Source organism: Lycium ferocissimum, unplaced genomic scaffold (genome assembly GCF_029784015.1).
Source record: "Lycium ferocissimum isolate CSIRO_LF1 unplaced genomic scaffold, AGI_CSIRO_Lferr_CH_V1 ctg2187, whole genome shotgun sequence".
Lineage (NCBI taxonomy): Eukaryota > Viridiplantae > Streptophyta > Magnoliopsida > Solanales > Solanaceae > Lycium > Lycium ferocissimum.
Genome location: NW_026719979.1, coordinates 129,227 through 155,407, shown reverse-complemented (window position 1 = coordinate 155,407; position 26,181 = coordinate 129,227). Strand labels below are relative to the sequence as shown.

Genomic DNA, 26,181 nt, shown 5'->3' with positions numbered 1-26,181 from the left:
TACAAGATGAATTAAAGTAATTTTTATTATTAGTGTAAGAAATTTTTATACCGTTAGTCAATTTTAACTGTGGTATTAGGTAAACTATTTTATAAAAATCTAACATTTTTAGGATAGATAATTCTTTGAAGGGAGCGGCCCTGCTCCTTTATTTTTGGCTTAAGTAATATTCAATACACCCTTAGATTAATGGCATATGTCTTTGTATATTTTAAACGTTAGGATTTGTTATGGATTTATTTGCCTATACTAACTATTTTTAGTACAAGATTTATCCAAAATGATATTTCATCATATATCATCAAAGGATACATTGGGTTAGAAGCTAGTTAATTGGATTTTTTTTTTACTTAAGCCCCATACAGACATAATATTAAAATAATAATTAGAAAAGAAAATATTGATTATGGGAGATGATCATTGAAAGGACACGGCTTTGTACAGTAGCAAGCTATGACATCGTTAATTGTAGTGCACTTTCCATTAGTGAAACCTTCACGCCTGCAAGCTCCGGGACACCTTTGTGGCCAATCAAGACACATGATCTCAGGGAATTTTTTGCTCCTTTCATAACAATCCTTTGCCTCTGTTATAAAAAATAAAAGTAAGAATAAGATAAATAAATAACATAGAAAGAAGAAAATATACTTTATTTTTTTCTTCTTAAAACTTTGTTTGATGTCTAATTCATATAGCAGGAAAAAATACGGATAGAAAAAGGGAGTAGAAGTAAATTGAAGACTGAATGAATAAGGATCATCTATGTAGTGCATGAAATCGAAAAGAGCAGAATGAATATAGAAGATTCACAGCTGATCTCAACTAGTTATGAATCGAGACATAATTGATTGAGAAACAAAATTATAAATCTAAATGAGCATAGGTGTCTAGAAGGTTACTGACTTTGAACTTGTAACATTTTTTAACAAAAGTTCTTTTTTCTTTTCCATTTTTGATTATTTTAAAAAGTCTAATGGGAAAGAAATTATACCTACATTGCCCATGAGAAACAACACAAGGAGAAACAGAACTTTCAACAAATGCAAAGAGTGTTCCATCTATTTTTTAATTAACTTCTGAAGGGATTTTTGACTATGAGATGGATGAATGAAGGAAGCAATAGGCTCTCTTATATAGTAGATTAATACATCCCGTATTATTTAATGAGATTTTTCCCCTTCATCTAGATATTTTGGACAAAGACAACTAGAAAGAAAAGAAAAGGACGCAACATTCAGCAATTTATTGCATTTTGCCTTTTTATGTGTACAATAATTACTCCTTTTTTCCATTTTAGATACACTACCAATTTCATTCAGATCATAAATTAAATGGAGATGAGATGAAAGTAAATACACAAAGATTAGGATAATCCACTACATTGGTGAGGGGGATGGGGCCTTGAGTTCGATTAGATATGGATCAGAAAAGAGAAATCCAAATAATTAGCCCATAGTATAGACTTTCTACAGTGCGATTAATTCAGATCGGCCAATTCGCACGATTGACCCTCTCTTGGTATGGTCTTTAATTTTTGACCCTCTTGGTCTTTAATATTTTCCCTTCAGCATTTTAAGTAACGAAAAAGTGGCCGTAAGTATCCCTAACATCGTAAAAACAAAAATAGAAATTCCGCCTACCCTTATTTATGACCTAATTTCAGAAGGCAAAGTTTCAGGAGTTATGTTGTCCGGTACAACTTCATTTCAACAGAACTTATGTATCCCTGACATCGTAAAAACAAAAAAAGAAATTCGGCCTACCTTGATTTATGACCTAGTTTCGGAAGGCAAAGTTTCAGGAGTTAAGTTGTCCGGTACAACTTCATTTCTACAGAACTTATGTCGACAAGGCAAAGTTTCTTTAATATTACGCCGAGCGAATTAATTACTACACAACTTATGATGGATAACTTCATTTCTACAGAACTTATGCCAGACAAGGCAAAGTTTTTGCCTTGCGAATTTTTTTCCTGACTCTATTGGGGATTGAACCCAAAATCTCTGGTTTTGTAGCCAGCGAAAAGGGTATTTTGGCACACAAATTTTCATTAAATGAGAAGCATGAGCAAAAATTAAAGACCAGCCATTTGAGGGACAAAAATTAAAGACCAGACCGTATGAAGGCAATCCGTGCAAAAAGTTGATAATGGTTAGGACAACACAATTAATCCAGATTAGTAAGACATTATAGGGGCGGAGGTAAAAAGTTACCTATGGGCTCAACCAAATTCTATAGCTTTAGTCAAAATTATGTATTTATATTAAAAATTAATTAAATATGTATAGAAATTAAATTTAAAACCGATAGTTACTAGAACCTGTATTCCTATTGTAAAATTTAGAATCCATAAAATTCTGGCTCCGCTCTGAAATAATAAATTCCGAACATCGAATGATTTAGCAAAAAAAGAACAAATTTCATGCAAATAATTTTTATTATAATGTCATGAGATAGGTGAAGAAGAATTTGCACGGTTTTCCTTCAAATGGACTGGTCTTTAATTTTTTTGCCTTTAAAATGAGGCTAGTTTTTAATTTTTGCCCTTCAAAATCGAAACTATGCCTAGTGGCTGAGGCGAATCTAGGATTTTTGGAACATGGGTTTACCACTAAAAAAAGAAGGAAAAAAATGTATTAAGTGAGACTTGATCCCTAGTCCTCTAGCCTAAGTAAATAACTCAACCTTCAACCAAGTGCACCATTTAACCTTTTTGTACCTTTGGGTTCCGGCAAATAGTATTATACTAATTTTAAAAAATATATACATAACATATCTAGTTTTATGGAGAGACCATATATTCACGTGCCCCAATTTTAGTATCTAAAATTGCTCCTGCCTAATGGGGCATAAGTTCTTTAAGGAGAGGACATAACTTGTGAGCTGTTATAATACAAAAATATAAACTTAAAAGTTTTTGCCTTGAGGAGCAAACTTTAAAAACCAGCGCAAAATAGGGCAAAAGTGAAAATGACTCATAAGTAAGAGGATGACAGACAATGAAGTGAAAATGACGAGATTGTGGATATCATTATACTAACAAAATTTGAATTTACGAACAAAAACCTGTGGTAATAATTGTACTATATAAACTGAATTAATTAAGAAAAACATGAGCTTGTTTACTTGTGGCTCTGTGACTCGCAGGTCCTTGCATATGTACCCTCAGTGGTACCATTTCTATCAATTGTAGGCAAACATCAAAAATAAAAAATACCATACTACCAATAATAAACACTAAAATCCATTCAGATTATACATCGTTAGTATAAAATATTTTTATACTATCAAGTTAGTTGCTTTTATTATAATTGTAATTAACTTATTTTATTTTCAAGATAAATTCAAGTTATATACATTGTTAATATAATTTTTTTTATACGAGTAGGCAGTTTTACTGGTTGTGTCAGGTAAGTTATCTTGTGCAAATCCAATATTTTAAGGAGGGATATTCTTTGGATGATCTGGTAGTGCAGAACATCTCTTACATTGATGATATTTATTTAATAAAAAACTCTTTAAATTAAATATTCCACATTTTAAGGAAGCTTACTTATAGATATTTTCTGGATGAGCTGATAGTATAGTTATTTTTTAGATATCAATTGTAAAATTCTTTCACATGATCGATACACGGAAATTAAATTCAATCAGCAACTATATTTATTGCATCTTCGTCTTGCAACAAAGTTAAAAGAGAATATGTTTCACCAATGTTAATGGGGGCTGTTAGAGAAATATATAACAAAACATGAATAATAGACACTACAACAAATTCGATTATCAGGGACAAATAATTTCGTCACTTATAAGTCATATTTCGTCACCAAAAATCTTGTGTGACGAAAAAAATTTCGTCAATCATTCGTCCCTAAAAGCGGGTCGCTAAAAGTATACAAAGACAACTTAGTGTTTCGTCGCTAAATAAAATTTATTAACTACGAAATCTTCCTTTTGTCCCCAAATGCATAGTATTTGTGACGAACATATTTGTCATAAAAAGGATAGATTATCGTAGTTGATAGTGTGTTTTTGTCACTAAAGAGGCTATTAATACCGAACTACCTTGTCACTGACTATTGAGTTTGTTCAGTGAAGATATCAGTTGTCTCAAAAGTTATATGTATTTTGTAGCTGAAATAATGTAATTTCATCACTAAAGACTACCTTTTATACACAAAAAAATATTTTGTCCCTAAATGTATAGAGATTAGTGACAAATTTGTTGCTATAAACAAAGTTAACAATTTTGTGGTTAAATCTATCATCTCGTCACTAATAGTATTGTTTTCGCTGACAAAAAAAAAAAATTGTCACTATAAATTGTCATGATTAGTGACAATTACAATTGTCATAACATAAAGCATTAATTCGTACCCAACAAGGAGGACGATACAGGGACAAATATATTTTTGTCGCTAAATGTAGTCAACTTATGACGAACTAATTTGTTTCTTGACGAAAATATATTTGTCTAGAAAAATTTAGTTTAGTCGTCGCCAAAAATTAATCCTTTAATGACAAAATTTGTCACTAATTATAGACATTCAATGACATTTAATAATTTTGTAGGTAATAATTTTTAAAATTAGAATTGCATAAATTGAAAATAAAATAATAAAACATGCCAGATAATAATACTCCACCCATGATCATACAATTAAGAACTAAAATTGTACTGAGATCATATCTCATTACAAACTCCTAAATAAAAGTAAAATATGTCTACTAACAAGAAAATCCAACTGAAATATACTAAATATTACTCCTAAACTAAGACAAACAATGCAGTTTCTTCCAAAGTACCAATCCAACTGAAATATACGAAATAATTCTCCTAAACTAAGACAGATAGTGCAGGTTTCTTCCAAAATACTAATAATGTGGTGACACTTAGCTTGCAATCAGTCTTGATTCAATTCCCACATTTAATACCTACGGAAAAGAGAGAAGAAAATTAAGATTAGATTTAAAGTGTAGAAGTTGAAGAATTCAAAGCTCAATGGTTATGAGTGCACAATCCAAAGCTAAATTGAGTTCATCAAAACGGTTTATCAATTTGGAACAACATCATCAATACATAAGCAACATTATGGGTATGAAAACATTGAACAACTCTGCTGCTTTCATTAGAAAGAATAAATAGTATTGGAATAGAGGTACAAAACAATTTTTGGAACATGAAAGCTGCTATTGGTATTGCTTTTCCAAAATGTGATACTACACTATCTCGGTTCAAGATGTGTAGATTTGTGGTCTTTGAGACATGTTCTTAACACTAAACAGGTTATGTGGAGTAAGCCTTTGGCGGGACAATTCAGGATTAATACTTATGGTAGTTACATGGAAGCTAAAGGTCTTGCAGGTATTGGGGGGGCATCATTAGAGATTCCTCCAACATGATCGGTGCCTTTTCGTGCCTATTGATTGTAGCAAAGAATAACCAAGCTGAAGCTATTGCAGCCAAGTTTGGTGTTCATTGGTGCATAAGTTTGGGTATAAGGAAATTCACTTTTTTTTTTTTTACAATGTAAGGAAATTCACTTTAGAAGTTGATTATATGTTGATTGCCAATTTCTTGAAGAACACAAGACTGATAACAGGAAGCTCACACAAATTATTGAAGACACACTATAGATCTTGGGCCAAGCAGAGGTGCAAATAAATCATTGCTACAGGGAAGCAAACCAAGTCGCGGATGGTTTAGCCAAAAATGCTACTACACTGGATTAGTCCAAGTACTACAACTCCTACCATCAATTGTCTAATAGCTGCAAAGGCCCTTTTCAGCTTGATCATTGGCGTTGCCAAGTTTTAGACGTAGATATGACAAATCTAATTTTTTTTGTAAGTTGAACATATATAGTTGTTTTTCTATTGTTCAGGGCCAAGATAACTACTCTTTGTTGTAATATCTTGGCCTAGGGGGTGTGAATGTTACTCTGCTTTTGGTATCCTTCGTTGGTTAGTGAAAGCAACCCCCTGCTTGGGTGGTTAATTAATTTAAAAAAAAGAGTATGAAGGAACACACCAAGAATATCACGTCTCGATCACGGAATGGGAAAAAAGTATTATCAACTAGCTATTTCAGCTTGCAGTCATTTATTCTTCTCCTTTGCCTCACAACATCATTGAATCTTGAGCTTAACTATGTTCAAGCAGAAAGGTAAACTTTTGAGCTATATGCAGTTTTGGTCACGACACTAAAGCTAACAATTAAGACTAAAAACCTTTCCGTGCCATGAGATTGAGCGAATTTACTTGGGAACACTTTAGATATAACTCAGTAGCCTATCATGATGCTATTTAAAGTCCATCAGTTTCTTTTCCCTCAATCAGATTACACAACAATGTTATTCTTCACTAAGAAAAAAACGAATTAGTTCTGAAATTTTTCCAGCACTACTGCCAAAATGCTTATTCTACATGAGGCTGTCTAGTATTTACCTAAGAACACTTTGGCCACAACTCATTGCCTTTCACAACCATAATTCCACTCAACCTATGATTTTCTTTTCGTACACTTTTTATGTCTTCCACATGTTTTTTTTATTAACTGTGGAAAATTGGACAAAAGAAAAGTCATGTCTAAAGAATGAAAATAAATGAATATGATTAAGAGACCAATTAATAATGGCAAAAACGAAACGTAATAAAGGCTCGAACGTAATGGGAGAGTCTTTAAGCGAGCAAAAGATCTCGGGAGGCAATAGCGTGATTGATAATCCAGAAGTTTACTATGGAGCTAGCTTATTTCCAAAGTTAACTAGCCGCTTAGTAGATTAGACCGCTATCCAAACCCGGTATGAGTGGTATAGAGGCTTCGTAGATGAGGAGAGTGTGCACCGGAAGTCCGGGGAATGTCCGGGCCCAAAGAGTGATTGTTTTTTTTTTCTTTGAGTTATGCCGATTTACTAGGTAAATAATACAATGTTAGTTACCAAAAAAAAAAACAATAAGAGTTTGCGGAGCTTAACTGGAACATATAAACATTTAGTCGCAAATGCGCAATCATGAAAACAATCAACTATTCCTAACTTCAAGTCTAGTTTAGTATATGAAAGTTTTAGACCACCAATTAATGAGTATTATCCTGGATAAATAAATATCTCAAAGTTTAAAGCAGTGGATTCAATAATGCGCAAATTCTAATATCTTCTCCTAATATGGGTAGTTTTTTTATGTTTCAAGTGTCTAGCTAGATTTATGAGGAGTATTACTCTTTCCTTCATGCTTATTCCGGTTTTGATAAGTACAGTTGTATAAGAGGTATATATAATAAAAGAACTAAAATAGAACTTATCATGTAAAGTTGTGTAACTTCTAACCTTGATGGCGATGAGAAACAAAATGTTGCATTTTTTTAAACATTTCCTTTTGGCGTCTTCCTTTCATCTTTTGAGAATCTAATGATTATGTATCTAGGTGCTTTAAAAAGTTCTATTTGGCACCTAGCATTCTATCTTGGACCATAAATTTCTACCACAATTATCACATGAATTTAATCATTTCTAAAGATTGCACTAGCACCTTCCTCTTTCGTCTTTCAATCAAGAAGTCTTCTAACTACTGTGAGGAACTTCTTTGTGTGGCTATCTAGCACCAAAAATGGTTTCGGAGCATAACCGAGACCTTTTACGTACCTCGATTTTGTACCAAGTACGGTATATAATTTGATCAATAGTCATGCAAGGCTCTCCCGCCTCCCGAAGTATATATATCTTTCAAATCTTTCATGTTGTTCTACATAAGAATATTAATATTATTTAAATTAATTATAAATCTAGCAAGAAATACAACTATATTGCTTGAAAATCACGTTACCAAATGGCAGCACAAGACACAAATTCTTTTAGCTAACACAACATATAGATTGAAATTATTTTTCTATTCTTTAGGAAGACTATAACAAAATCAATATTCCTTGGTAAAATGGAATTCACCAAACTCGCTATATAGAATTGATTTGAGTAGTTGTATATAGGTAAAGTAGAATTTTCATTATTTTAAAGTTTAATCACAAGAAAAAGTTTATTATGAATTATTCAAGGCTAATCTCGATTTCTAAGCCAAAAAGAAGGAAGACACAACTTCAAAGAATATTTACTCTTCAAATGCAATGGCTATAGTACTAAAATAATAATTTTCTAGCATAACACTATGTCTCGGCCTAGAGATGACCATCCTTTTTCGGTCGAGTAATGAGTACTCTTGTAGAACTGACATAATGTTTGTTTTTTCTCCATTTTCAGCTCATAAAATAAAATATTAATATGATGTAGAACTAAAATATTGTTAGTAAAAAGAACAAAAATGGTATAACTTACAAGTTCAGCACGAGCCGGTACAAATGCTTTTGACCCCATGAAATGATTAATTTTAAGCTTAGTTCGATTGGCCCTATTTATGTCGCATCGTTTCTACAAAGAACATATAAATATATGTAACTTAATCAACAAGGATAATAACATGAATATAAATTACGTTATGCTAGCGGATCGCCCCACATGTCACAAAGCTTATTCCAATTTTCTCATTCAACTCTACAATTCAATTTTACGAGCTTCTTCCTCGAGAATCACTTTCAAATAAATGTATTAACTTGTAACGCCATTGTCGAAGCTTCTATTTTTCAAAATATCCTCACAACTATCTTTCACGTAATGCTCGTCCAAATCAATTTCAAACTTCTCCTAAAAAATGGAATGTTAAGAAGAAACACACAAACAATCAAAATCCCTTTTATATTAAAACAATAATTAATCATCACATCGGCTAATATATCTGAATGGGAAACATCGTGTTAATGTGCAATGGTTAAAAGGGGGTTCTTATTCTTGGAAAGCTCTTTGTGGTATTAGAAATGAAGTTGAAATCAACATCAAATGGATTATTGGCAAAGGGTACATTGATTTTTGGTTTGACACTTGGTCTGATAATGGTCCAATCACTTTCATTTGTAATGAAGATGTCGTTATTAATAACAAGATTAGTCTAAAGGATATATACACAAATGGGAATTGGGATAACTTACTTCAAAACCAACCTTCCAATGAGATCAAAATTCATTTTGATCTCTTTTAATCTTAGAAGATTCTAAACCTAACCAAGTCAAGTTTGGACTTCTACTTGTTCTAGGAAATTCTATGTTGTGTGTTGTATTTTTTGATGGAAACGAGAGAGCCCAACTCTTTGAGAGTAAATTGTTTACAAAGATATACCTTTCAAAATGAGTTTTTTAACTTGGAGAGCCACCCACAATAGGCTAGCCACTGATGCAAAAGTGGCTAGACTCGGAATCACCCTTAACACTGACTACTATTGTTGTGACAATTTCGTTGTGACTAAATTGTAGGTTGAGTAGAGATAAATATTACAATTGTCACTAATTGTTCGAACTATTAGTAACAAAAATTAAAGTCACAATTAAATATAAAATTTTGCAGCTAAAGTTTGCAATGATTAACTACAAATTCTAATTTGTCGCTAATGTATCAACATAGTTTTTGCAACAAAAGTTTTTCGTCTCCAAATTTTAGTGGTATATTAGTTAAAAATATGTGTATAGGCATTTTATCTCTTTTATTATGTAATATGGTCTATGTCGCTTGTCAGTAGTATAGTCTAGTATTTCAAAGAAATTATGCTTGTGGGGTATATCTATTGACGGATAAAACTCTAATTTTATTTTTGTTTAGATCGAGATGTGTCTGAATCTTTTTCTTTATAACTACAAAAAAATTTGTAGCCAATAATTGTACTATTCAACTACGAAATTTAAGTCGTAGCCATTTCAAATTTATATTTTTTGTGACAAATTGGCATTGTGACTAAATTGTTAGTTGAACAGAGACAAATAATACAATTGTCACTAATTGTTCGAACTATTAGTGACAAAAATTAAAGTCACAATTAAATATAAATTTATGTGAGGCTAAAGTTTACAATGGTTAACTACAAATTTTAATTTGTCACTAATGTTTCAACATAGTTTTTGTGACAAAAGTTTTTCGTCTAAAAAATTTAACTTATTTTAGGACGGAAATTAGTTTGTCACAAATTGGGTACATCATTAATGACAAAATGATGTGTCACTAATAACTTTAAATTCGTGGCTAATAGTACTCAATAAATGGCGACAACCTTTTTTTTTTTGGAGGGAAACTTTAGGGGACAAAACATTGCTACGAATTTTTGTGTTTCATCACTAAAAATATGTGCCTCATATATTTAAGGACGAAATGGAACTTTTGTCACGAAAAGTGAACATTTAGTGACGAATTTTCGTAGCCGTAGCAAACCAGTATTTTCGTAGCTAAATATCATATTTCAACCTTTTTATAACATTATTGTTGTGTCCGAAATATTTTGGTTGTTATAGCGAATGACTTTTATACATTCATAACAACATTACCATTTAAATAATATTTTATTGTGATAGGCAAAAAAGATGCATAAAATCTAATTTCACACCTTTTATAACAAAGTAAAATCTTTTAATGATGGAAATACATATATTCATGTAATATTCTTTGTCATAAATAGTGTATTAAACTATCAAAATATTTGGCGAAAATCTATAGACCTTTTTTTGATAATCTTAGAGATTCTATTTTTATAAAGACGATTAATCATTATAGCACCAAAAAAAGAAGATACTGTTACGGAGAGGTAATTTTACAAAGAGCGTAATGTTATAAAAATAGTTGTTGTTGTTATAGGTAAAAAGTTGTTATAGAAAGGTAAAATATAACATAAAAAATCGATTCCGAGAAAACTTGATTATTATAGAGAGGTGTTATATGAGGATGTCGTGTTATAGAGAGGTCTGACTTTAGCTTGCCTATTATATTTCACAAATAGTTATGGTTGAAACACGTGAGATATCCGTACGGATTATGATAAGTGAATTGTTCGTGTTGTGTGAAAATGAATCCGTCCCTCTAGAGTCTATACTTTCCTGGGCACCCCGGACAGTGTGGGGGCAAATGTGCTTGGAGTAACTATTGCGAGTAAATGTTGAATCTTTATCATATGCATTTGATTTTGACTTATCTTATATGCATATCATATTTTATGCTAGAGTTGTGCATACAAATTATGTTGCACCTGTACACTTATTTCTTGTTGATTACGTCTTATCTGTCATGATCATATGATAACTATAAAGGTTGACTCATTATTTCAATCCAACTCTCACACTACATTATTGCGAACGACCAATGATACTTACTAGATACACGTGATTTAATTTATTGTACTCATGCTATACTTGCTACACATTTTGTGCAGGTACCAGTTCCTGTACTAGTGGAGTGCATGATTTGGAGACTACGCTGGTGAGTTGTTGCTTCACAACGCCTTGAAATTTTCTTCTCTTTGTGTTACTTTGCTACTGTTTCCATTTTCAAGTCAGTAACACATTTTAAGAACTGTACTTACTCTTTTAATCGCTCATGACCTGTGCCGCCATTTCTTGAAGGTTATTTTATGATATTTTTGCACAATTAACTTTATAACTTCGCTTTTGATTTAATATCTACTCTTCTAGCTTATTACTGGTGTTTCATAGTTAAATGGACTTCGCATATTAACGGGGTTGTCTTACGAGTCGAAATTAGGTGTTATCGCGGCTTAGGCAAATTAAATCATAACATATATATGAATCTAAATTAATGAATCGATAAATGTCAGAGTATCAAATATTTTGAAAAGAAAAGGGAACTGCATGAAGTAGGACAATAGATGAAGTAGGCCAGGACTAAAGCACCACTTATATACTGTGAGGCTAGCTAGTCTTTTTATTGATAAGCAACATTATTTATCATGAATAGTTTAACAAGGAAACAATTACAGAGACAACGAAAAGATCATTTCTCTAGATATGTTTCAATATATAGAAAATTTCTTCTTCATTTTCTTAACAGTTTTTAGTGCAGAAACAGCGGCGGCGAAGGCCATGGCAGTCGCCGCCAATGAAGCCTTCGGTCTTGCAGACGGAGGCGCAATTGGTATCGCTAAGACATGTCCCCTTGAAACGGTGGCTCTGTGACTCGCATGTCCTAGCCTCTGCCCTGCTCATTGGTCCCATCACTATCAATTGGGCAAACATCAGAAATCAAGAATTACATATTCAAACCAATAATAAACACTGATTAATTTGTTTTATTTTCAATATTGAGTCAAGTCATCATATATATGTACAAGAAGTTCCTATACGCATTCAGTTTTACCTGTTGTATCAGGTAAACTATCTTATAAATCCAACATCTTAAGGAGGGATATTCTTTGGATCATCTGATAGTGCAGAACTTTTCTTATACTGACTGTGTACATAAATTACAAACTCTTTGAATTACAAACCTCACATTTTAAGGAAGCTTACTTGTAAATATCTTTTGGATAACCTGATAGTATAATATTTTTTAGATATCTAATGTTGTAAATTCTTTTATATTATCAACACCTAAAAATTCAACTCAACCGGCTTTTATATTTAGTGCGCCTTCGTCTTGCAACAAAATTAAAGAGAATATGCTTCAACAATAATATAATGGAGCCGTTAGAAAACTATATAGTAATAAAAATTAATAAAGGAAGAAGACGAACCAGTGGCCAAAACCAGCATTGCTACAAGGAAGAAAGTTGCAAACAAACGCATGGAGCTTCCCATCTTGAGAGAGAGAGAGAGAGAGAGAGAGAGAGAGAGAGAGAGAGAGAGAGAGAGTGCAATTTCAGAAGTTAGCAGTAGAGTATGGGTTGAAGATAGCAGTAGGCAAGGGGACATTTATAGATGCTGATTTACTATACTAGTGTAAACAGAAGAGTTTCACACCTAAGTAGATGTCACAAAATGATTTAAGTTTATAGGAAAAATTTATTTTGTGACTTATACAATTAATTTCAGATGGATGAGGCTTCTTTTCTTCTAACAAGTTTGGTGAATTTCTATTTTACACTTTTGAGTCCAAAAACTATAGGCCTACAACTAACCTGTGAGACAAATCCAAATAGTCACCCTCGAAATAATATTGTACTTTTTAACTAGCTAGCATGCTTATTTGTTTGGGGAAAGGGTCAAATTTGCCCCTCAACTATGAAAATGAGGCAATTATGCCCTCTATTTGCAAATGGGATCAAATATACCCCGGGCGTTAAAAAAATGGGCAACTATATACGCGGGATAAGGTGGGGTATCCCAGCATTAAGTTTGGGATTAATTTTGTACTTTTTTTGGTAGGAGGCAAAAACTTATCCCGAGATAAATTTATACCTTCTACCAAACATAGTATAAAAAGGAAGTCCAAACTTACTGGCGGGATATCCCACCTTATCCCATTAACCTTGGGATTATTTTATCCGACCTCTCATATGGGATAAATTAGTCCCAGGATTATAATCCCGGGATAATTTAGTCCTCATACCAAACGACCCCTTAGAAGCTAACTCTCTGCCATGTTATATTTGGACACATTTTAAGCTTATATACATGCTGACTTGGCACCATGGAAATAGGAAAATACTTTTTAAAATTCCTTTTCATTTTCTAGACGTCACAGTCTTAACATACCTCACGTTCTAGTTAACTATATTTTACCACATTCAACGGATCGCATAAATTTAGTAATCTATTTTTCTGATTATTCATAATCTAAGGACACCAAATATGATGGCAGCCATGAATAATGCTGGAGAGTGATATGTTTTTAGAGCGTGAGAATAAGGAAAGGCGACTCCTTTGCCACACACTATTACACATGTCATGCCTAACAAAAAGAAGAATTGAGAGGAGTCCCTTCCTTTATAAAGTTGTAAAAATTGTTATAAGTCAAAGTCCATGTAAAAGCTTTGAGTTGTCTTGCCCAATTCTGGAGTTAGGAATGTATAATTGTCCAGCTCTTAACTTAATTAAAGTATGGATGAATCTGGTAATGTATATAGTTGCCCATCGCATAACATTGGCCGCAATTAAAGAATTTTTAAGTTATCAATGTAATTTAATTAATTATAGCCGGTTATTCATCTTTTTTATAAGAATTTATTCCGAATAGTTATTAGTTGAGTTATCAGTGTAATTAATTAATTATTGTCCGTTTATCATATTTTTTTATAAGACTTCATTCCCAATAGTTATTTTTTGTTGTAGGTTAATATACCTTGATAAGATTGTCAGTGCATAAAATTAACACTCATTTTGCCAAAGCACAATTTTCTTCCCTCAAAATAAGAACGACATTTGCACTTCTTGCCCAAGATATTTGTACGATGGTTGTGTTGTGAACCAAGCTGATTATGTAAAGATCTGTGGAAGTGGTGAATGAGTTAAGAATTTCACAGGGTAGTTTATTTGACCACTCTCATTAAATATGTATTGATCATTTTTTCAAAAAATTTAACCGGTACGGTACCCATATTACAAGTAATTATTTCAGACTAAATTGTTTCTGCTCTACTTTTCTTCTTCCTCCTCCTTCTCCTCCTTAGTTGTTAATACAACATTATTTTTCAAATTTATAGCAATGAAGTATAATATTTTGAAGAAATGATTTTGAATTTCCTATATCAAAATAAAATTTAAAATTAATGTGTGTTGTTGAAAAAGCTTGAAAATTATGGCAAATCACCATTATTGGAAAATGGATTTGTTAATTAGATATGTTGTTTTGCAAATTGATGATTGAAGTTTGTTTTTATGATATTATGGAACTTATATATGTTTCAAATTTGAGCTCATTTAAGGTAGATTTGGATGTAAACTCGTGTGTTAAATTGTTGAAATTCGAAGAATGAGTTGCTCGTTCTATACAAAAAATTATTAGCATGAACTTCATGCCGAAATATCTGGATGCAACCATATATATACCTGACCTCATGCCAAAATGTCTAAAGTTTGTCTTGTGAATGACACAACTTCATTAAAATATATCTAAAGTTAGGGCTTGCCAAGGCCACAACTTTAGTCAATAAATGTATAAAGTTGGCCTTGGCAAGTCATTTTATGTATCAAGTTAGGTTTTGCCAAAGGCATAACCTTAGAAAAAAAAATTGAAGTTGGCCCTGGCAAGCCAAGCCAAACTTCAGGCAAAAAATATCCTAAGTTTGCCAAACTTTAGACACTAATTTTTACATATTTAGTCTCGTATGTCTGAAGTGGTTTCATTTCAAAGAACAAACTTCAGGTACAATTTAAATGGCAGCCCAAATTAAAAATCAGATATATGTGCACTTCACTGTGACGAAACTGATTCAACTGAAATTATTGGGTCGACTAAAATGTTGGAGAGTTTTATTTGAAATTTGTGCTCAATGAGAAAATTGTTTAAAAGGACTAGGGGTTAAAGAGAAGAGGTTTGTGCTAATTGTTATGAAGTGTCTAAGTTCCGTCATCCCTTTTTTTGAGTTCTGCTTCTCATCCTATTCTTCTATGTGTTCTTTCCCTTCCTATGTTCGTTATTTTTTTGCAACTCCAATTTATAAGTTAATAAAATATATCTATCTCTTATTTGGGTTTGATTTGAGCTGGTCTAATTATTGAGTTTGTTTCAGGCTACTTTTAGCTTCCGCAATGTGGAATCTTTTAGCAAGATTTCTAGAGTTCTATTTTATCTTTATGTTATATTTGTGACTAAAGACGGGAAAACAAAGGGATGATATTTTGAAATTTGTGGAGGTAGAGTGAATTTTGAAGATTTTGGGTTATGGATCTTGGTAGAAGAAAAGGAGACGATTAGATTGGTGTAACTTGAAGGTGAACAAAGGTTGCTGGCTAGTGGCGGCATGCAATTTCCGGCCAGCAGAGATAAGGCGGCAAATGATGGTGAAGTGATCGATAGTCTGCGCTGACAACAACAATTGAGAATAAATAGAAGGGAATATAGCCTGGGACTAAGGATTTGCAAAAACCTGACTAAATGGTAATAAAGGAGTAATTGAGCCATATATGATAACGTAGATGGCCGAATGGGGGAATTGACACGGCATGCCCACTTCCACAAATATTTGGCATAAAATAGCTGTGGTTTAAGAAGTTGGTAATGAATAGCCATTTTCACACGTTTTGGGTCATTATAATTTGTATCCCATTATCCATAAATCAGCCCTTGAAAATAGCTAAACATACAATTCTCTCTCCTACCATTTTCCCCCTCTTTCATTATATATTCTCCTAAAATTGTTTCGTAATCTTCTCCATACTTTTCAATACATTTATTCTCTCTCCTTGTTCTTCCCTATCTACTCTATATATTTAACTTTTTAACTCAACTTTTTATGGGAAAAAAAGAACACGTCTTCTTTTCTATTTTCTTCAATAGTTTTTAGAATAGAAACTTTCGTGATGCCTCCACTAGGATTTCTTATTTTCTATTTGCTTTTTTTCATAAATGTTTTTCGAGTTCTTCATCGATCGGTAGCCATGTTTCTCTCTGTTTTAATATATTTCTAATTAAAACAGATATTCTATCAAAATACATTTCATATTTTGCAATAATTAGTATACATAGTTTTAAAAAATATATGAGATAATACTAGTATGTATGGCTGGGATAATATGTATACATATTATTAGTATACATACTGGTTTGATGTATAACTAGAATAATAAATTGTGTACATTGGTTTGTATTCATCTAATGTATTTGTATATATTGGTCTCTATTCATCTAATAAATTGGTATATACATTTGTTTTATTAGTATAGAAGAAGATCGAGTACCATGTATACATTACCATATATACATTCTGGGATTTCGATATAGAAGAAGGGTATCGTGTATACATTTTGGTATATATTGTGAAGTAACATGTATACATTTTGATGTATATTGTAAAGTACCATGTATTCATTACCATGTAGATATTTTGGAAATTCGATATAGAAGAAGATCAAGTACCATGTATACATGGTAATGTATTCATTACGGGAATCCGATAGAGAAGAAGAGTACCATGCATACATTCTAAGAATTCGATAGAGAAGAAGAGTATCATGTGTACATTTTGTGAATTCGATAGAGAAGAAGAGTACCATGTATACATTCTGGTATATATTGTGAAGTATCATGTATACATTCTTATATATAGTGTGAAATACCATGTATACATTCCGATATGTATTGTGAAGTACCATGTATACATTCTGATATATAATGTGAAATACCATGTATACATTCTAATTATTATACTATTAGACAATGTGTATATTTATTTTGTATAAAAAAGGATAAAAATATCAACTATGCATTAAATTTGCAAAACTATAACCATCAAGTATATATTCCAAAATTCAACGTGGAAGAAAAATATTTTGTGAATAAATGTTTTCAAATCATTTTTATTTGAATACTCTTTAATAACAAACTCATTTACGGCTGCTTAGAAGTTATAAGTTTTACTTAATAAGAAAAACGTAAAGTAATATAAAACTCTATCATGAAACTTTGCTTATTAAATGGAAGAAAAAATCAAAGTTTGCATGTAACTCCGGGAGGTAAACAAGGAAAATACATTATTGTACGAAACAAGAAAAAGGAAAAAAAAACTATTTGAATGCCTATTCTTGCGCTAGGTTAATACATATTTGGCTACCTAATGCCAATATTATCAGGCTTGCTTTAGCTAAATAAAAAATGGGTCAAAGAAATGCCAATTGTTTGTGGAAGTGGGTATAGCGTGTCAATTCCCCCCGAATGAATATGAACCTTAATTACCCGAAAGCGAAAGATAGATATTAATCGTGAGAGGCGAGCCCACATGTGATGGAGAAGAGTCCTATTGATACCATACCACTAAGTTATTAGTCTTGATTAATGGTGTTTTTAGAATATAGTATCAAAAATGCCAAATAAGTATTCTATAACTGACCATCAAAGAACACATAAGTTTCGAAGCTTTAGATCTATATATTTTGCAAAAACTCATGAAGATAATAATAATGTAAGAAATAAAAATGAAAAAAAGAAGAAGTTGTCTTTCTACAGACCTTTGCCTTCCCTCCGTTTCCACTATAAGAAGAAAAAAAGATTTTTTTTCTAAATATGAATATGAACTACGACAAGAAAAATCATTCTTTAGAAAGACAAACATTAGATTGTTCTTCGACCTTCCCCCTCTGAAGAAGCCGAAGGTCAAGAATCTGTCTATTCAACAACATCCCTCTTGGGATTTAAGATAATATGATTAATTATGTGGGAGATGATCATTGGAAGGACATGATACAAATGATTGCTTCCATCTGTGAAGCCCTATTTATACAGGCATTTTTTTTCCCTATTTATACAGATTTTTTTGCCGTTTTTCATTTAATTAGTACCCAATAATTGTATTGAGGCCCAAAGAAACTCAAATTCGCATGGGAAAATCTCATTTGTGGGGTGAAACGCTCCCTAACAAAGGCATTTATACCCAGGGTTCGAACTCGAAACATCTAGTTAAGAATGAAGTACGTACCACTCTACCACAATTCTTATTGGCTATACAGAATTCCATGCATCTTACATACCCAAGAAATAAATAAAACAAATAACTCAAAAGAAAAAGGAATTCCTACTTCCTTTTTTTTTTTTTTTTTTTAATAAACTTTGTTTGTGGACTTCATGAAGCGTCTCAAATTTGATTTATGAAAAATGTAAGTTGCAGTATGAAGAATCTTTTGAAGTGCTCGAACGAAAAAAAGGTGTGTGTATGTCTCTCTCATTCCTAATTATTCGACTCCTGAATTAAAATAAGGAGTTTCATAGTCATACTGATCCATCACTCTAAAACATCTTATTCGTATTTTACCGTGTTCATGAATCTCGGTAATGGACCGTATGATATTTAGTTTAAGAAGAAAATTGGCAGGTTTTCAAACAAAATTCTATATTGAAAGTTAATAAGAAAAAGATGTTACTTATAAATTATAGAGACGCTTTTAATAGTGTCTTTGGAAAAAATCATACACACATATATCTGGAACAGAGAGAATTAAACTACACAATAATATTTGTGGGCTAGTTTATCCTAACAAATGCACGTCAAACTCTCTAGAAGCAGAGCTTTAAACAAATGTTTCATCTTCTTTTTTAATCTTGTATAGAAATTTCTGATAATGAGATGGATAAACAAAGTACTGGGGTCTGTTATATATAGATTCATATTTATTATTTAATGAAGATTTTACCCCTTTATTTAGATACGTGAAGAAAGAAGTTAGAAAGAAAAGAAAAGGAAAAAGATATCCTCCATTTTACCTTTTTATGTGTACAATAATTACTCTTCTTTTCCATTTTACATATACTACCAATTTCAATACATGAAGATATGGGTAATCCACTACATTGGTGAGGATTGGGATTTGAGAGTTCCCTATAGTTTAATAAGGCGTGAGCCGGAAAAGAGAGAGGTCAACCAAACAATCAGCCCTAGTAGACTTTCTACAGGGCAATTAATCCAAATTAGTAGGACAGTATAGGGAAGGAGCTAGAAAATTATTTATTGGTTCAATCAAACCTAGTAGTTTTTCTCAAAATCATATTTGATAAGAAATGCTAAATATGGATTAAAATTAAATTTTAAATAGTTACAAAAACATGCATATGTTGCTACCTCAATTAAACTTTTGAACGTATTACAAATTCGTTCCGCCTCGAGATAGTAGATTGTGGACATCAAATAATTAAGCTTAAAAAGTAATGAGGGTCAATGAAAGTGGAAGTGACAAGATTGTGGATACTATTTCAGATAAAATAAACAAAACTTTACTCACTTCACTACAAAATTGGATCAATTAAGAAAGACATAAGCTTGTTAAGTTGTATTAATTTTGTCTTATGTATTCGTCAGATTAAACAGGGTTACACTTATTGTGATACATTTTGGAATAGTCGCTTTTAAATATGAACGGTGGTCACGTCGTAATTCATTTCAGTATTTATTTTGAAATAATTACTTCAATTGAAAGAAAGTTTTTACAATCAAAAGTGCATTGCATGCCTTTTAATTTAATTTATAAGCTTTAACTGCGTATAAGCAAGAAGCATCAGATCTTTAATTATTTCATTGCTTATTAACATACAATAGAAAATTCTTTCTCAATTATATATAATATCTTGGTCAAATTAGTTACCAAAAAAAAAAATTAAAAAAAATAGAACACTTGTTCAATTCACAAAATGGTTTTTAAGTAACTTCATAAAATTTCTCGACATTTATGAAGAGCATTACAGTTTAGAGATTTGAGAATCAAATAGAGCGGAAAAAAAAAATTTCTTAACCTAGAAACCAATGGAGACACAGTCGTGAAGAAACCCTTGAGAACTCGTTCAAAAGTCGCGAACGAAGATCTGATTTGGCTATTAGCAGGTCATTTTGGGCGAAATTTTTTAGATGATTTGGACTATTGAAAATGAACGGGTTTAGTTGGGTTGTATGTATATTTAGCCCATCATAGTGTATTTCATGTCCAGCCCATTAAAACCTGGGCTGATTTAATGTTCAAATGAGCTTGAGAATTTGGCACCCCTAGTCTGACACCTTGGCATGATCTCTTGAGTAACCTAACGAAAATGTGTGAAATTTTATCACTTCTTATGTGATTATTATTCGGCGTTATTGTGTATGACTCGCTACTTTGGTACTAATTGTAAACATCTAAATTTTATTGGATTTAAATCCATAAAGTAATTGGACTATATTAAATTCAAGAAAATAGTCTAAGTAATGTGGTTAATCTAGTTTTAAACGCACTGGGCTAGTCCATTTAATTGGGCTCCAAATAATGAGCCCACTTTAATAGCCCAAAGTCCAAGTCCATCTTAAAATCCAGGCCAATGCCACGTTCAAATGAGGTGGCAATCCAAGTCAAATTAATGAGCCAATGAAATCATGCCCAAGTGTGTGGATGACATGCTCTGGCTAGTCAAATTGAAGCTTGTCACCGGATGAATGTGATTGATCAGTTCAAACCGACCAATCAAATCACAGAGCTACTCCATCCCTAAAAGTATAAATAGGGGTCCCCATAACTCACAATGAAGCAGGAATTAAGAACAAGAAGCAAGAAGAGAGCTAGTGGATCAAATATCACATATTTCTCTATAAGCTACAAGTTCAAGCAATCAAGTTCAAGTCCAAGTTCAAGCTGAAGATTAAGAATGAAGACAAATATCAAGGCGTTCAAGATCAAGTTACTTATTCGTGGAAAATAATCCAAATTCAAATTCAAAGACGAAGATTCAAGATCAAGCTACTAAGGCTCTTAAATCTAATTCAAGTTCAATATACTCCCTCTGTCCCAAAAAGATTGTCCTCCTTTCTTTTTTAGTCTGTCCCAAAAAAATTGTTTTCTTTTTATATTTAGAAATAATTTAACTTTATGAGATGATTTACAATCACACAAATATCTAAGGCTTCTTTTGGACCACACATTTCAAAAGTCTTCCTTTATTTCTTAAACTTTATGCCAAGTCAAAAGAGGATAATTTTTTTGGGACGGAGGGAGTAGTTTTTATTATTATTGGAGAATCAAAGGATTATATAGAGATTGTAACACTCAACATATTTGAAATCAAATAAAACATTTTGTGTTACTCAACATATTTGAAATCAAATAATACATTTTGTTGCTCAATTTTCCTGTCTTGATTATTATTTTTCTCGACTCAAAATTTGTTGTCTACACTAATATACACGTGTATACACACATTATTACTCCTCATCCAGATATTATTGGTTGCCAAAAGGTATCATCCAATATATATGTCCTTCGGTGTTATGAAGAATGCGAGCATGGAATAGTGGGAAGGTCGGTACCATGATCCGAATTGATTGCCAAAGTTGACTCACCTTAGTTTTCAAATAAGTTCTATAACGTACTTTAAAAGCATGAATAAATTGTTACCGAGTAATATTCTTGTATAAAAGTCATGAAACTCCTTATTCAAATCCGGAGATCGAAGGATTGAGGCCGTCATTAAGATACATTTTTTTTCCTTAAAAGAAAAATTATCCAAGAGATAAAAAAAGGTAGAATGTAGTACTCCATCAAAGGATACATAGGATTAATGACTAATTAACTATTTTTTTAAGTTAAGCCTCTTAAACACATAACTTTTTGAAGAAAAATAAGAAATAAAAATATTGATTATGGGAGATGATCATTGAAAGGACATGGCTTCGAGCATTTGCATAGTCGATAATGTTGAGTATAAGTGCACTTTCCGTCTGTGAAACCCTCATTTTTGCAGGCCGAAGCACACTTTTCGTCATAAATACACATCCCCTTGCATGTTTTGCTCCATTCATAACAATCCTTTGCCTCTGTTATAAAAAATAAAATAAAGTAAATAACATCAAAACAAAGATGAGACATACTTCCGTTTATTTCTTTTTCTTTGTAAAACTTTGCTTAATGTGAAATTCATATAGCTGACAAAAATACGTAAAATTCATATATCTGAAGAAGATACGAATAAAGATAGATAGTAGCAATAAATTGATGGCTCGGTAAATAAGGTCGTAGCATGAAGAATCATCTAAGTAGCGCATGGAACCGATTAGAGCAGAATAGATATAGAGGACTCATAATTGGTATCAACTATTTTTTAATCGAGTTGATTCATTGATCGACTAGAGAGAGACAAAGAAATTATAAACTAAATGAAGATAGTGTGTAGAAGGTTACTGAATTCGAACTCGTCATGACATTTTTTAACAAAAAATGTTTTTTTTCTCTTTTCATTTTTGATTATTATGAGAAGTTTAGTAGGAAAAATAATATACCTGCATTGCCCATGGAAAACAACACAAGGAGAAAAAGAACTTTAAACGAATGCAAAGAGTGTTCCATCTTCTTTTTTTGTTAATCTTCTGATGGGATTTTTGATAATGAGATAAATGAATGAAGGAAGTAACAAGTTCTCTTATATATACTAATACATTTGGCCCTTGCTAAGCCGGGGCCCAAATTGATGTTAAGAATTCAATTTGTAGATATTTTTAAAAAAAATCGGCTCTTGGTTCTTTATTCTTATAACATCAGTTTGACATTTTCGAAAGACTTCTAAAATATTAAAGTATTGTAGGAAATCAATCCGTAATCTGTATTGATGTATGAAAGTCCTTATATACAAAGTAGGTATAATGATACTAGGCTAAATTATAGGACCTAATTACAATACATAAGGAAGGGAATATTTACACGGGCGGCGTACCTTGAAACTGAATTCACCACCAAAAAAATGGCCGACTTCGGCTCAGTTATGGCCTATTACAATAGGCTCAAGTCTCTCACGGATCGCTTGCCAACGTCGGTCGCCGTGTCCGATCAACGTTTGGTCTTGACTTCTCGCCGCTTTAATGAGACGTATGCACACTTTGTCACCACCATTCAACAAAGATGTTTTGCCTTCTTTCTCCGAAGTGCTCCGGACTCAAGCTCGAAGATGCGGTGCCTGGGAACGTTCCGATTCCAACCCCGCGCTCTACTTGATAAATGACCATGGCGGTAATAATTCCGCCAACCGTCGTGATAATAATCGAAACCGGAACAAGGGCAAAAATAACAACAACAACGCCAACCGCGGAGGCAAGGCCGGCGGGTAGCCGGACGCCCAAAGAGCGGCCGCTGGCCGACGGGATTACTTTATCCGACGAGACAAGCGGCGCAGCGACCCGCCACGCCGCGGCCCTCGCGCCGCATTTAGTTCCTCCTACCTCGGATACATTTTTTGCACAATCCATGCATCAACCGATGACAATTAGAACATGGACACCGGGCGACTACACATGAAAGCTCTACTCACGTCTTATTTTAATTGAGAATATTTTTTATTGTTGGTAAAGCACTATTCCAATTCGAGGTTATGGTCATACTTCCTTCCCCCACCTAATGCTCAATTACGTCTCCGAAATGTCTTGCATGCTCCAAAACTCATCAAAAACCTTGTTTCCGTACGTAAATTCACTAAGGATAATAATGTTTCAGTTTGATCCTCTTGGGTTTTCCGAAGGATTTACCGACGGGAGCCGCCTAACGAGATGTGAGAGCACCGGGAATTGTATCCTCTCAATATACCATCCACCTTCCTCGCCGCATCACCTAGCTTGTTTCCCGCCGCCATCCAGAAAGCTATCCTTAGTTCTCTTCGTAGTAATGCCTTAATTGAATGTAATAGGGCCCGTCTTTTTGCACCTCTTGTCCTTTCGGGGAAACATGTTAAATTGCCATTTTATGATTGTACTATATGCCGTTTGACATCATTCATAGTGATTTATGGACATCTCCTATTTTAAGTTCTAATGGGCATAAGTTTTCTTTCGATGATTATAGTAATTTTCTTTGACTTTTCCTATCTCTAACAAGTCTCAAGTGTATTCCACTTTTCTATCTTTTAAGGCGTTAATATAATTCGAAAGAGACATTAAAAACATTCAATACAATGGGAGGGAATTCGCAAATGGGCATTTTCAATCTTTTTGCGCAAATGGTATAAATTTTCTTTTCTTGCCCCCATACATTTCAAAATGGCAAAGCGGAACGAAAAATTAAATCCATTAACAACATAGTGCGCACTCTTCTTGTCCACTCCTCCGTCCCCCCTCTTTTTGGCATCATGTACTCTCCAAATGGCCACATACCTCAATATACTTTCCTTAGGCAAAAATCACCGACGCAAGTTCTTTATCAACGAACCCCCCCTCTTATTCCCATCTCCTGGTTTTCGGGTGTCTATGCTATCCTCTTTCTCCCGTCTACGACTATTCATAAGTTACAAGCGAGATCCACCCCGTGTGTTTTTTTGGGCTATCCGTTGAATCATGAGGATATAAGTGTTATGATTTGTCTACCAACAAAATCATCATCTCACGCATGTCCTACGAAACTCAATTTCCCTTCTCCAAATATATCTTCCTATGAATTTTTGGACCATGGAATTTCCCCCGTATACCTTGCATTTTCTTCGTCTCCACCTACTCCTCCCGTTCCCTCGGTCCACCCCCCACCCGCCGGCTCCGGTGGCCACGGACCGAGCCCCCTCCCACCGCCGTTCCGCCCGTGACTCGCCCGGCGAAGATAATGGCCGGTTTCCATGTCTAGAGTGATAGGGATTAAGGATTTCACATTCGTGAGTTTTTGTTGTCGGCCATGGAAGGAGAAGAGGAAGGAGGAAAGGGGACGGCTAGGTTAGGGGTTAAAGAGAGAGAGAGAGAGGTGGACGGCTAGGGTTTTGGAAGGAAACCTAGTCCGATACCATTAAAATCAATCCGTAACTATTGATGTATGAAAGTCCTTATATACAAAGTAGGTATAATGATACTAGGCTAAATTATAGGACCTAATTACAATACATAAGGAAGGGAATATTTACATAAGGAAGGGAATATTTACAATATTTACATAGTCTATCAAGTATAAAATGCATGTTAAAGGAAAACATTTTTCTTAGTTTGTATATTAGATTTTTTAGAAAAATATCAATAATTGAAAGCTCTTCTAGTTTAATGAATTTTTTGGAGATTAAAGTTCCCGATGATTCAAAATGAGCTTTTCATATGTTAAATTAATTTCATTTGAGTTCTTTGAATTGAACTCATATTGGCTAATTTATTTTTTACCAAATTTATTTTTTGCAAAATACCGGATAATTAATATTGTATATAATTTAGGACAAAATATAAGTTCAACATGAAAAAAATTATTACCCCTAAATTATATAAAATATATTATCCGGTTTTTTACAAAATATTTTAATAGTAAAAAAATATATAAACTTTTTGCAATTGTCTAGTATTATTACTGTATCGAGATCAAATTATATTTCTTTAAATATAATGTTTTTCAAACATTTTTAGAATATATATAAAAATAATATCATATAGTTCCTTTTTTTTTAATATGGTAATTTAGTGTTAAAAGTGCATGCATGTAAAATTTGATTAATTAACTACCATACTTTGGAATTCATTTTTTGATTAAGACGGAAGGACTATAATTTACATTTTTGATATAATTTAAAAGTATTTAACGATGATATAAATTTATTTGTGTTTATCTTTTTAGTGAAATCTTCGTTAATTACTTATGTTTGTTAGCACGTACGACAATAAAATGATTATAAGAATAATATTTTAATTCAATAAATAAGCCTACATTAAGATAGAATTTGAATGACATGATAATAATTATTTGCATATCTATAATAA

General features: G+C 32.6%; 1 protein-coding gene and 1 long non-coding RNA gene across 2 annotated transcripts; both read right to left on the bottom strand.

Annotated features, from left to right (window-relative positions):
- Positions 1-270: 270 nt before the first annotated feature.
- Positions 271-22,871, bottom strand: LOC132043196 (uncharacterized). Its single transcript, XR_009411723.1, has 2 exons — positions 22,759-22,871; positions 271-586 (listed from the first exon to the last, which is right to left on the bottom strand). It is a non-coding gene; the product is annotated as an uncharacterized LOC132043196 (long non-coding RNA).
- On the bottom strand, positions 11,742-12,712 carry LOC132043195 (defensin-like protein). The gene is made up of 2 exons (XM_059433678.1): positions 12,610-12,712; positions 11,742-12,093 (listed from the first exon to the last, which is right to left on the bottom strand). The coding sequence occupies exons 1-2, from the start codon at positions 12,671-12,673 to the stop codon at positions 11,921-11,923; spliced, it is 237 nt and encodes a 78-aa protein (XP_059289661.1). The 5' UTR covers positions 12,674-12,712; the 3' UTR covers positions 11,742-11,920.
- Positions 22,872-26,181: the final 3,310 nt, after the last annotated feature.